The 13919-nt window shown below is 41.9% G+C and overlaps 1 protein-coding gene across 1 annotated transcript; it reads right to left on the reverse strand.

Moving 5' to 3' along the window:
* Positions 1-11675: 11675 nt before the first annotated feature.
* LOC142289923 (uncharacterized protein F54H12.2-like) lies at positions 11676-12983 on the reverse strand. Its single transcript, XM_075333865.1, has one exon. The coding sequence runs from the start codon at positions 12981-12983 to the stop codon at positions 11676-11678; it is 1308 nt and encodes a 435-aa protein (XP_075189980.1).
* Between the last annotated feature and the right edge of the window lie 936 nt (positions 12984-13919).

The raw sequence follows: 13919 nt of genomic DNA on the forward strand, positions 1-13919 counted from the left end.
ATAAACATCGGGTATCCAAGCAAAGCGCTTTGGTTAGTAACCCGATGTTTATCTTAGTTACGTGCAGGAAGCCCACACTTCCCGCTCAGCTCACTCCGCCCCCTCCTGCCCGCGGCATGTATACATACATATACACACACACACACACTCTCACTCACGCACACCCCCCCCCCCTCCCAGCTACAGTGTGCAGGAGCCATCACTGGCAGCCTGCCACAAGCTGGTAACCAAGATAAACATCGGGTATCCAAGCAAAGCGCTTTGGTTAGTAACCCGATGTTTATCTTAGTTACGTGCAGGAAGCCCACATTTCCCGCTCAGCTCGCTCCGCCCCCTCCTGCCCGCGGCATGTATACATACATATACACACACGCACACACACACACTCTCACACACACACCCCCCCCCCCGCTCGGCTTACCTGCGGTGATGAAGTCCCGCCATCCCGACCTCAGCGCTGTCACTGTCCTCCATGGCCGCCGCTTGTCACATCACCTATCGCTTCCGACCCGAGACTGACACTGGCGGTGACGTCACGGACCTCTCGCGATACTTGATGTGAAGGCGCCGGTCATTGACCTCAGTGACAGGGGCTGTCGGCAGTGCTGGAGATCAGCGCAGGTAATGTACCTCGCTGACAGCAGCACTTGTCACCCCCCTGCAGTGACCTGGGCTGACCCATTGATGTTAGCTCAGGTCACTGCACTGCTCTCCCAGCCAATGGGGAATATCCTGCTCTTCATTGACTGGGACAGTGTGGATCGTCATGGCAACCCCTTGGATTACACCAGACCTGGATTTGTTTTTCAATCTAATAAATTGGTTAAAGAGGGAATGTTTTGGGGAGTGTTTTTTCAAATAAAAATGTGTTTGTCGTCTATTTTTTTTATTACTGACTGGGTTGGTGATGTCGGGTATCTGATAGACGCCTGACCTCACCAACCCCAGGGCTTGATGCCAGGTGACATTACACATCTGGTATTAACCCCATATATTACCCCGTTTGCCACCGCACCAGGGCGCGGGATGAGCTGGGGCGAAGCACCAGGTTTGGCGCATCTAATGGATGCGCCACTTCTGGGGCGGCTGCGGCCTGCTATTTTTAGGCTGGGGAGATTCCAATAACCATGGACCTCCCTAGTCTGAGAATATCAGGCCCCAGCTGTCTGCTTTACCTTGGCTGGTGATCCAATTTTGGGGGACCCCTACGTGTTTTTTTTTTAATTATTTATTTAATTTAAAATAACAGCGTGGGGTGCCCTCAGTTTTGGATTACCAGCCAAGGTGAGGTTGCCAGCTGTGGTCTGCAGGCTGCAGCCGTCTGCTTTACCCTAGCTGGCTACAAAACTAGGGGGAACCCTACGTCATTTTTTTTTCATTTTTTTGGCTAAATACAAAGCTAAGCACCCCTTAGTGCCACATGAAAGGTACCAAAGGGTGCTCCACTTTTTCTCCATTTTTTTCTCCACTTTTTCTCCACTTTTTTCTCCACTTTTTCTCCTCTTATGCTCCACTTTTTCTCCACTTTTTCTCCTCTTAATCTCCACTTTTTCTCCACTTTTTCTCCACTTTTTCTCCACTTTTTCTCCACTTTTTCTCCTCTTATGCTCCACTTTTTCTCCACTTTTTCTCCACTTTTTCTCCACTTTTTCTCCACTTTTTCTCCTCTTATGCTCCACTTTTTCTCCACTTTTTCTCCTCTTAATCTCCACTTTTTCTCCTCTTATGCTCCACTTTTTCTCCACTTTTTCTCCACTTTTTCTCCTCTTATGCTCCACTTTTTCTCCACTTTTTCTCCTCTTATGCTCCACTTTTTCTCCACTTTTTCTCCTCTTATGCTCCACTTTTTCTCCACTTTTTCTCCACTTTTTCTCCTCTTATGCTCCACTTTTTCTCCACTTTTTTCTCCACTTTTTCTCCTCTTATGCTCCACTTTTTCTCCACTTTTTCTCCACTTTTTCTCCTCTTATGCTCCACTTTTTCTCCACTTTTTCTCCTCTTAATCTCCACTTTTTCTCCACTTTTTCTCCACTTTTTCTCCACTTTTTCTCCACTTTTTTCTCCACTTTTTCTTCTCTTATGCTCCACTTTTTCTCCACTTTTTCTCCACTTTTTCTCCTCTTATGCTCCACTTACTCCACTTTTTCTCCACTTTTTCTCCTCTTATGCTCCACTTTTTCTCCACTTTTTCTCCTCTTATGCTCCACTTTTTCTCCACTTTTTCTCCACTTTTTCTCCACTTTTTCTCCTCTTATGCTCCACTTTTTCTCCACTTTTTTCACCACTTTTTCTCCTCTTATGCTCCACTTTTTCTCCACTTTTTCTCCACTTTTTCTCCTCTTATGCTCCACTTTTTCTCCACTTTTTCTCCTCTTAATGTCCACTTTTTCTCCACTTTTTCTCCACTTTTTCTCCATTTTTTTCTCCATATTTTCTCCATTTTTTCACCTCTTATGCTCCACTTTTTCTCCACTTTTTCTCCACTTTTTCTCCACTTTTTCTCCACTTTTTCTCCTCTTATGCTCCACTTTTTCTCCACTTTTTCTCCTCTTTTTCTCCACTTTTTCTCCACTTTTTTTCCACTTTTTCTCCTCTTTTTCTCCACTTTTTCTCCACTTTTTCTCCACTTTTTTCTCCACTTTTTCTCCTCTTATGCTCCACTTTTTCTCCACTTTTTCTCCACTTTTTCTCCACTTTTTCTCCTCTTATGCTCCACTTTTTCTCCACTTTTTCTCCACTTTTTCTCCTCTTATGCTCCACTTTTTCTCCACTTTTTCTCCACTTTTTCTCCACTTTTTTCTCCACTTTTTCTCCACTTTTTTCTCCACTTTTTCTCCTCTTATGCTCCACTTTTTCTCCACTTTTTCTCCACTTTTTCTCCTCTTATGCTCCACTTTTTCTCCACTTTTTCTCCTCTTAATGTCCACTTTTTCTCCACTTTTTCTCCACTTTTTCTCCATTTTTTTCTCCACTTTTTCTCCACTTTTTCTCCTCTTATGCTCCACTTTTTCTCCACTTTTTCTCCACTTTTTCTCCACTTTTTCTCCTCTTATGCTCCACTTTTTCTCCACTTTTTCTCCACTTTTTCTCCTCTTTTTCTCCACTTTTTCTCCACTTTTTCTCCACTTTTTCTCCACTTTTTCTCCACTTTTTTCTCCACTTTTTCTCCACTTTTTTCTCCACTTTTTCTCCTCTTATGCTCCACTTTTTCTCCACTTTTTCTCCTCTTATGCTCCACTTTTTCTCCACTTTTTTCTCCACTTTTTCTCCTCTTATGCTCCACTTTTTCTCCACTTTTTCTCCACTTTTTCTCCACTTTTTCGCCTCTTATGCTCCACTTTTTCTCCACTTTTTCTCCACTTTTTCTCCTCTTATGCTCCACTTTTTCTCCACTTTTTCTCCACTTTTTCTCCACTTTTTTCTCCACTTTTTCTCCACTTTTTTCTCCACTTTTTCTCCTCTTATGCTCCACTTTTTCTCCACTTTTTCTCCACTTTTTCTCCTCTTATGCTCCACTTTTTCTCCACTTTTTCTCCACTTTTTTCTCCACTTTTTCTCCACTTTTTCTCCACTTTTTCTCCTCTTATGCGCCACTTTTTCTCCACTTTTTCTCCGTTCTTTTTCTATGGTCGGTCTACCCATTAGCTCTGCCATGCATACTGTAGCTCTACACCTACTGCACATGTTACTTTATGATTGACATCTCTTTCGTACCAGAGCTGTCTAAGTCTACTCTGACCCCATATTTGTCATTACTATATTGACCTTGTACTGTATTATGACATTTGTATCATATGTTTCATTTCTTGCTGTGTTGCAATTTTTTTTGCTGCATCCCAATTGTACCTCTACATTGTTCGAGTTTATGTTATTGTTCTCTCATTCTTATGTGATACTGATTATTGTCATTTTTCATGATTACATGCAGATAAGTCCAATCTGACGAAGGCTCAGGCCGAAACGTCATTTGTAACTTGTTTTGGACAAAAACATATATGGTTATGAAAAATTTTTTTTTCTTAATATGGACCAATAAAGAGTGATTTTGCATTACTATCCATTGTGACTTACTGACTTAGTCTGGGAGATTTAGAGTGCCGAGGTTACTCACTAATTTTATCTATTATTACCTCTGAGCACCTAAATACCAGTGAGCAGAGTTTCCTCTACAGTAGTTCTCCTGATTAGGCATGCCCTTACCTCATGAGCAGGGCATTGCAGCTTTGGTAGCAACCATTACGACATGGACTCTGCTGCTGTGGACCCGGGGAGAGTGAGTGCAGATTCATTGCACCCACACTCCTCACATGAAGGGTCCGCACTCCTAGAAAATGGGGGATACGTTCCCTGAGTGTCTCCCCCCCATATTCTAGACGGTCCAGAGTCGTCGTGGGACCCCTTTATTTTTTTTCTTACAATAAATTGGTGAAAGAGGAAATGTTTTGGGGACTGTTTTTTCAAATAAATTTCTTTTGTCGATTTTTTGTTTTTGTTAGTACTGACAGTTTATGATGTTGGGTATCTAATAGACGCCATGACATCACAAACTGCTGGGCTTGATCTCAGGTGACTTTACAGCTAGTATCAACCCGATTTATTACCCCGTTTGCCACTGCACCAGGGCACGGGATGAGCTGGGGTGAAGCGCCAGGATTGGCGCATCTAGTGGATGCGCCACGTCTGGGGTGCCTGCGGCCTGCTATTTTTAGGCTGTGAAGGCCCAATAACTATGGACCTTCCCACCCTGAGAATACCAGACCACAGCTGTCCGCTTTACCTTGGCTGGTGATCCAATTTGGGGGGGACCCTACTTTTATTGTGTAATTATTAATATTTATAAAATAATTATAAAAAAGAGCCTGAGGGGACCTCCACATTGGATCCCCAACCACGGTAAAGCTGCCAGCTGTGGTTTTCAGGCTACAGCCGTCTGCTTTACCCTAGCTGGCTATCAAAAATGGGGGGACCCAACGTCATTTTTTTTTTAACTATTTTTTAAATAGAAAAAATTAATGGGCTTCCCTGTATTTTGATTGCCAACCGAGGTAACGGCAGGCAGATGGGGGTGGCAACCCATAGCTGTCTGCTTTATCTGCGCTGAGAATCAAAAATACCGCGGAGCGCTACGTCATTTTTTTTAAAGATTTATTTTTACAGCACTGTGATGTCCAGCAATCAAAATACAGGGAAGCCCATTTTATTTTTAGTTATTTAAATAAATAATTAAAAAAAATATATATGGGCTCCCGCTGCATTTTTTGTATTGCTAGCTAAGGGTAATCCAAGCAGCTACTGGCTGCTAACCCCCACTGCTTGGTGTTACCTTCACTGGCAATGGAAAATCCAGGGAAGCATTTTTTATTTTTTTTGCCAAAAAACTACAAAAAAAGGACGTGAGCTTCGCCATATTTTTGTATGCTAGCCAGGTATAGCAGGCAGGTGCTGGAAGAGTTGGATACAGCGCCAGAAGATGGCGCTTCTATGAAAATGCCATTTTCTGAGGTGGCTGCAGACTGCAATTCGCAGCAGTGGGGCCCAGAAAGCTCAGGCCAACCTGTGGTGCGGATTCCAATCCCCAGCTGCCTAGTTGTACCTGGCTGGACACAAAAATGGGGCAAAGCCTACGTCATTTGTTCTCTAATTATTTCATGAAATTCATGAAATAATAAAAAAAGAGCTTCCCTTTATTTTTGGTTCCCAGCCGGGTACAAATAGGCAACTGGGGGTTGGGGGCATCCGTACCTGCCTGCTGTACCTGGCTAGCATACAAAAATATGGCGAAGCCCACATAATTTTTTCAGGGGGCAAAAAACTTCTGCATACAGTCCTGGATGGAGTATGCTGAGCCTTGTAGTTCTGCAGCTGCTGTCTGTCTGTATGGAGAAGAGCAGACAGCAGCTGTATGCAGAAGTTTTTTGCCCACCAAAAAAATGACGTGGGCTTCGCCATATTTTTGTATGCTAGCCAGGTACAGCTGGCAGCCACGGGCTGCCTCCAACCCCCAGTTGCCTATTTGTACCCGGCTGGGAACCAAAAATATAGGGAAGCCCGTTTTTTTTAATTATTTCACTTATTTCATGAAATAATTAAAAAACAAATGACGTGGGCTTCGCCCCATTTTTGTGTCCAGCCGGGTACAACTAGGCAGCTGGGGATTGGAATCCGCAGCACAGGTTAGCCCGAGGTTTGTGGGCGCCTCTGCTGCGGATTTCAGTCCGCAGCCGTCCCAGAAAATGGCGCTCTCATAGAAGCGCCATCATCTGGCGCTGTATCCAACTCTTCCAACAGCCCTGGAGCCGGGTGGCTTGTTGGGTAATCATGAGTTAATACTGGCTTTGTTTTACCAGCCAGTATTAAGCCAGAGATTTTTAATGTCAGGCACGTTTGACCCGGCCATTAAGAATCTCCAATTAATGGTTAAAAAAAGACACCACACAGAGAAAAAATACTTTAATAGAAATAAATACACAGACACATTAGAGACTCCATCTTTATTACCCCCTGTCAGCCCTCCACGATCCTGCTCTTCTGTCTTCTTTCTTTCTAGTGTAGTAGTAGTGACGATTGTAGTGAGGATGAGATTCACCAGCTCATCACTTGGGGCTGGGGAACCTCCATCTTCACTACAATCCTCACTAGTGTAGTAGTAGTGACGATTGTAGTGAGGAAGGATGAGATTCACCAGCTCATCACTTGGGGCTGGGGAACCTCCATCCTCAATACAATGCTCACTACAATCGTGCAGCAGCGTGCAGCCTTCACTCCGTGAGTGATCACTGCTGGCTGCTAGCGGTAACGCTGACAGACGCGTTACCATAGCAACGGTGCTCTCGGAGCCGCGGTTAGCGGTGACGTCACCGCTAACTGCGTTGCTATGGCAACGGTGATCTCCGTTAATGACCGGCTGTGTCAGCCGGTCCCTAACGGAACGGGGAGTCGACCGTGTGCTAGAGCATGTCGCCGGTACACGGCGATACACATATGTGCACCGTGTACCGGAGAGATGCACTCGCAGGTCCTACATGACGTGTCATAGTCATGTGACCAGTCTGTAGCCAATGAGATAATAGCCACATGACTGGTCACATGGCTATTTTGACGTCACGATAGGTCCTGCATCTCTGCTGGCAGTGCAGGTCACCGGGAGGATTCAGCGATCATCGGATGGAATAGCGGCAGGAGACAGAGTGCAGAAGGGATCGCGAGGACCGGTAAGTGTTATGGCAATGTTTATTAACTGTTTGTGTACATTTATCATGCATTTTTATGTGTTTGTGATTGCCTCCCATTATAGCCTATACGTTCGAGTTCGGTTCGTCGAACGTTCGACGAACCGAACTCGAACAGGACCCCCGTTCGGCGAACCGGCCTCGAGCCGAACCGGGACCAGTTCGCTCATCTCTAATATAGACTAAGGATTGGAAAAAGTTTTTGTCTTTTTATAAATTTGCCTTATATGCAAGTCATTATACAGGAAAGAATGTTTCTTTGTCAGTCAGTAAAAGCAGAATAATGCTATAAACATATTGTTACCAGCGGTGACTGGGAAGTCAAGGATGTGTCCATGCATCTTCCCCATGCTGTTTCCATTGCATTTGAGCATTTTCTTTAATTCATTATACGTGTTACTTCAGATGAGCACCCAAACATTCTGATTTGCTTGATTTGAGTGCCAAACAACCGAGAATTTTAGCGCTCATTCATCAGTTTATATACAGTTATATAATTCTTTTTAACACTAGAAGTCCCAGAGAGGGGTCATTTAACATTTCTACATTTGAAACCTAGAGATGGGTTGAATGACCTGAAGGATTTTAGCTAACATCTTATAATCACCGTTTTTTGTTCTGTAATTAAGGCCATTAGTGTCGCACCACAGGAGGTTGTTGTTTTCCATTGAGTTTAGCAATTTATTTAGTTTTTAGTTAGTTCTATTCAGTTTGGACTAAGGGTCATTAGACTCTCTTTTGGGACTTCAGGGGGGAGCTCAAAATTTCTGGGACTTCTAGTGTTAAAAAGTATATGTTACAAAATAAAGCAATACAATAATTCCCTAGAAAACATGCTGGGCTGTGAATAAAATAGTGCATGTTTTTTAATTCTAAAGGAAATGAAAAAGGGGACAGCTAAGAAATGAAATACATTGATAACATTTTTCTGAAAGCATCAGTCTACAGTCCAGCATTGGTGGCATACCAGAACACAAGGTTGTAAAACTCAAAAAGAGATTAATTATAGATCAGGTTTGCGTAGAATGAAAAGATGTACAGTAGACTGCCCTTCAGTATTTTGTTCTTTGTATAATTATTCTTGACTGTCAGGCAAATCATAAAGCATTTTCATTTATCATTTCAAGTTCACTTGTAGCTTGTTGACCTCTAAAGCTAGAACAAAAAACATAAGGAAGAAGAAGTTTATTTATTGCCCCCAAAACAATATCCAGTCTAAATAAATTGCAGATGTCATGTAAATCATTATATACAAAACACTCAATGACCTAAGACATTTTTCAATTATCATACATTATGTTCAAAAATGTTATGTGACTAAATACAGGAAAACAATGTCAATGTACCAAAGCTATTTTCCACTGGTAATCTATTCCTCACTAAAGTATAACATGTTTTGTATGTTCACTTTTTCTCAAAAATAAATAAATGAAAAACTGTATGTATATATATATATGTATATATATATATATATATATATATATATATATATATATATACACACATATATACATATATATATATATATACAGTTAGGTCCAGAAATATTTGGACAGTGACACAAGTTTTGTTTTTTTAGCTGTTTACAAAAACATGTTCAGAAATACAATTATATATATATTATGGGCTGAAAGTGCACACTCCCAGCTGCAATATGAGAGTTTTCACCTCCAAATCGGAGAAAGGGTTTAGGAATCATAGCTCTGTAATGCATAGCCTCCTGTTTTCAAGGGACCAAAAGTAATTGGACAAGGGACTCTAAGGGCTGCAATTAACTCTGAAGGCGTCTCCCTCGTTAACCTGTAATCAATGAAGTAGTTAAAAGGTCTGGGGTTGATTATAGGTGTGTGGTTTTGCATTTGGAAGCTGTTGCTGTAACCAGACAACATGCGGTCTAAGGAACTCTCAATTGAGGTGAAGCAGAACATCCTGAGGCTGAAAAAAAAGAAAAAAATCCATCAGAGAGATAGCCGACATGCTTGGAGTAGCAAAATGAACAGTCGGGTACATTCTGAGAAAAAAGGAATTGACTGGTGAGCTTGGGAACTCAAAAAGGCCTGGGCGTCCACGGATGACAACAGTGGTGGATGATCGCTGCATACTTTCTTTGGTGAAGAAGAACCCGTTCACAACATCAACTGAAGTCCAGAACACTCTCAGTGAAGTAGGTGTATCTGTCTCTAAGTCAACAGTAAAGAGAAGACTCCATGAAAGTAAATACAAAGGGTTCACATCTAGATGCAAACCATTCATCAATTCCAAAAATAGACAGGCCAGAGTTAAATTTGCTGAAAAACACCTCATGAAGCCAGCTCAGTTCTGGAAAAGTATTTTATGGACAGATGAGACAAAGAGCAACCTGTACCAGAATGATGGGAAGAAAAAAGTTTGGAGAAGAAAGAGAACGGCACAAGATCCAAGGCACACCACATCCTCTGTAAAACATGGTGGAGGCAACGTGATGGCATGGGCATGCATGGCTTTCAATGGCACTGGGTCACTTGTGTTTATTGATGACATAACAGCAGACAAGAGTAGCCGGATGAATTCTGAAGTGTACCGGGATATACTTTCAGCCCAGATTCAGCCAAATGCCGCAAAGTTGATCGGACGGCGCTTCATAGTACAGATGGACAATGACCCCAAGCATACAGCCAAAGCTACCCAGGAGTTCATGAGTGCAAAAAAGTGGAACATTCTGCAATGGCCAAGTCAATCACCAGATCTTAACCCAATTAAGCATGCATTTCACTTGCTCAAATCCAGACTTAAGACGGAAAGACCCACAAACAAGCAAGACCTGAAGTCTGCGGCTGTAAAGGCCTGGCAAAGCATTAAGAAGGAGAAAACCCAGCGTTTGGTGATGTCCATGGGAGTAGTAAGGGGGTCAAATGTCTCGTCAAAAAGAAATCTGACAGGTGCCCCGCCCCTATCAAAGTGTATTAAACACACCCCTCCCCTCTCCTGACAGGCCCTATATTTTATAGGCTTTTGATTAGGGGTTTGATGCAATCCTGATAGTGTAAATGCTTAGGATCCCACTATTTTATTCACTGATTATGAGAAATCTGATTTAGTGTAATTGTTTGGAATCATACCATTTTATTCAGTGTGGTTTTGTTGCAGCAGTTTGTGTTTTATACTGTTTGTATAAAATGAAAGACAGACACACAATCAAAATTTAAAAAGTTTATTGCTCAGAATTTAATTACATTCAGTTGCACATTACAGCCTTACCAAGAGGACAAGTTTCTTACCATTACAATGAGTGTTTCAAACCTGTATGTATAGATACAAAGAGGCCCTCATATCTGATCACAACCAGTATTACAATTAGCCTTCAATGCAGAGATCAAATGCTTCCCACAGACTTATCAACAGGACAAGTTTCTTACCATTACAATGAGTGTGTCAAACCTGTACATATAGATACAAAGAGGGTCTCATATCTGATCACAACCAGTATTACAATTACCCTTCAATGTAGAGATCAAATATTTCCCACAGACTTATCAACACGACAAGTTTCTTACCATTACAATGAGTGTGTCAAACCTGTACATATAGATACAAAGAGGCCCTCCTATCTGATCACAACCAGTATTACAATTACCCTTCAATGCAGAGATCAAATGCTTCCCACACCTTTACTAATACAATGAGACTCTAGCTCCTCATCAAAGAGGACCTCATATCTGATCAAAACCATCATTTACAACTACCCTTCAATGCATAGATCAAATACTTCACACACCCTTACTAATACAGTGAGACTCTAGCTTTCAAAGCTGGTCCTAGCCAGATGAGATACATCTGATGTCAATTTGAAACAGAGAAATATCTATAGTTGCTTATAGATAAAGTTAATATAGGTTGATTAAATGGGTTTATTAAGACACGATCAATTATCACTTCTGACTACTTGGCATAGGGGCATACAAAGCTGCTTTTAAAGACAACCTGAATTGATCGAATGCTCTGGTGAAAGAGACGCGACAAAATCAGACACCATATTGTCATTTTATTTTAAATCACTACTAAAGCATTGTAATATTTTATTGAATGACACTCCCCGTGCTATATGGTACAAAACGTAAACACAGTAATGTCCGCATACTTTGCTAAATGTGTCCTGAATCTGAATGGATTGAAAACAATATAGTTCACTGTTTCTATTTAAGAAGGTTACAAACTCATCAGGAAATAAAACACTTGTTGGTGAACATCCGTAACTGTCAAAGAATATTGCCTTCTTATCATCGCAAAGTACAATCAATATCCAATGGCGCCCACTTTGTCCGGAACTGTCTGTATTCACGATGTAGGCAGCGGGTCTCTGGGTCACTCTATATGCCGGTAGCAAATCACACGGAAACACTCCAGCAAATATGCGTTCTGTATAATAATCAGACTTCAACAGGTTTGTGAGCTGGAAGTTATACATAATTAGATGTAATCAAATAGTACTTCTCTTCTATGGTTGATTTCAAGTATAGTTGTGTTGAGGGCATATACTATCATATTTACAGTATGCGGGGTAGGTACCGCAAACCGCACTTCAGCACGTAGGTTACCCGATTTAACGAGCGAGAAATGACCACCAGGTTCTTCATCTGGTGATAAATCAAATGCAAACAATGTGATCCCGGCCATAAATTCTTCACGATCTATCGCCAGAGCATGATCAGATTTTAAACGGCCAGAAACATGAGCCAAAGACATAAATTCGCGGACGGCTAAGTCATCATTGAAATTAGGTTGGAAAGGGCGGGCGGGAAATGGTTGGCCATCCAGGTAAAGCGATGCAAGGCTTATATCGTAATGGTGAAAGCACAACGGGTTTTTATTGTACGATCCGCTAAAGGCTTCATTATCTACAAAGCCCAATATAACAGTTTTTGGAATTTGTCCCAAGAAGAGGTTCTCGTGGTTTGTAATTCGCGTGCCGGCTGGAATACTGTATACTTTCATGCAGGCCCTATCAATAGCGTATTTGGCTGTTGTGGCTAGTAGGGCCTGACTGTGACCTATACGTACAGCTGGAGAGACTTGCACTCTCTTCACATAGAGTGACGCTTGTAAGATCTGCACTTTATACGGCTCTGCATCACCAGACATCAAACAAAAAGTGTCCTTATTCCTCGACAACTTGATCTTGAGGTCAAGCCCATTCAGTACGAGCTTTGGTTGATTAAATACATCTCCAAAAATTGGCCCTAATAGATCTACAGTCTTAGAGTTCCTGGTTATATGCGCTCTTTTGACAAATCCAGCATTTAGACCATCCAAGGCCCGATCATTATGATGCCCTGCAGTGTTTTTATAGAACAATCCAGCGGTAAACTGAGTCGATAGTGTTTGCGTGCTGTAATTTAAAAGAGTTTCAATGTACGCTCTATAGCTGTAGAGGTTATCCGACTGCGAGATGAGGCGATCTCCAAGAGTGATATCGACCTGATTAAACAAAGTTGTCAGGGGGTAATTTATAAACGCAACACGCGCACCATCGCCGATAGCCGTATTATCTTGTTTTACGATACGGCAATTTATGTACAGTAGGGTATTGTTCAGATCATAATAATATTCACAGCTCCCCGATATGAAAAATTCCAGGGGGGCATTGTCCGACAGAGCCGCAATAGGTTGTACTTCTACAAAAAGCGATTTCTCAATACTTGTTTGCGTAGGGGGAATGACAAAAATATCCAGTTCAGATTTTGCGCACTCTACAGAAGCATCATGTACGAAAGCCATTATAGTTCATTAGAAGATGTCGTCCACAGAGCGTCTTACTCTTTTCTGATGATTTTGTCTCTTGGTGGGTTTTTTTATTCATGAGCATTGGGGGCTGTGAATAGCGCACACATCTTTTTCTTTTTTGTTGTTTTTTAGCGATATAAACTATGCCGGAGCCCTCCTGCGGGGGTGTGTTTATTCGATTCATTACGGCTGATGAGAGGGATGTGACCGCATCTTTAGCAATGTTTTTGACAGCAGTCTTCACATGAGGCTTTACTATTTCCAGTCCTCTCCTGAATAATGGTACGGCTCTTCTAAAAAGCCCTCTAAAAATTCCGGCAAGACCGGCACCATACATGTACTCATCACCGCGAAAACCCTCTAAGCCATGACCCGATTGCGCTATGTAATATCTGGCATAGATGGCGGGGTCACCATACAACCTCTGAGACACCATTTTTCTGTGTCAATACCTCCGCGGTCTAAGATGCAATCGAACAATACTTTTTCCGTACTTGAATTTAACAGGGGTTCCCTGATCTGATAATATAGAGATTGTCACAGAATCGAAATGTTGTTTACAAAGGGGCACATAATCGGGTCTTGTGTACTGAATGGTGACAATTTCGCTACTCTTACCAGCTACCTGAACAGTTCTCAGAAGTTGCACGTAGCTGTCACCTACAAGCTGATGTTGAATTATATCTGTGTACACATATAATGTATAAAATCCGTCTTTTAAATCTGCATACGACTTCTTCCGCTCCAGCTGTGGGTTATCTACAGAGGCCTCAATAAAGGGTTTTAGGCCTAAAATACGTGACAGTTTTGGGCCTGGAGCAAATTGTATCGTCGCTGGATCTGACATGGTAACACTTCTCTTTACCTCATCGTATCGAAGTTTAAAATCATCGGGTGCCACCTTCAAAACATCAATACGCTCATTAATGG

This window comes from Anomaloglossus baeobatrachus, chromosome 2 (assembly GCF_048569485.1).
Source record: "Anomaloglossus baeobatrachus isolate aAnoBae1 chromosome 2, aAnoBae1.hap1, whole genome shotgun sequence".
Taxonomy (NCBI): Eukaryota; Metazoa; Chordata; class Amphibia; order Anura; family Aromobatidae; genus Anomaloglossus; species Anomaloglossus baeobatrachus.

Bases quoted from the DNA above. Each gene is read 5' to 3' on its own strand.
- LOC142289923 (XM_075333865.1), bottom strand. From the start codon at position 12,983: ATGGCTTTCGTACATGATGCTTCTGTAGAGTGCGCAAAATCTGAACTG.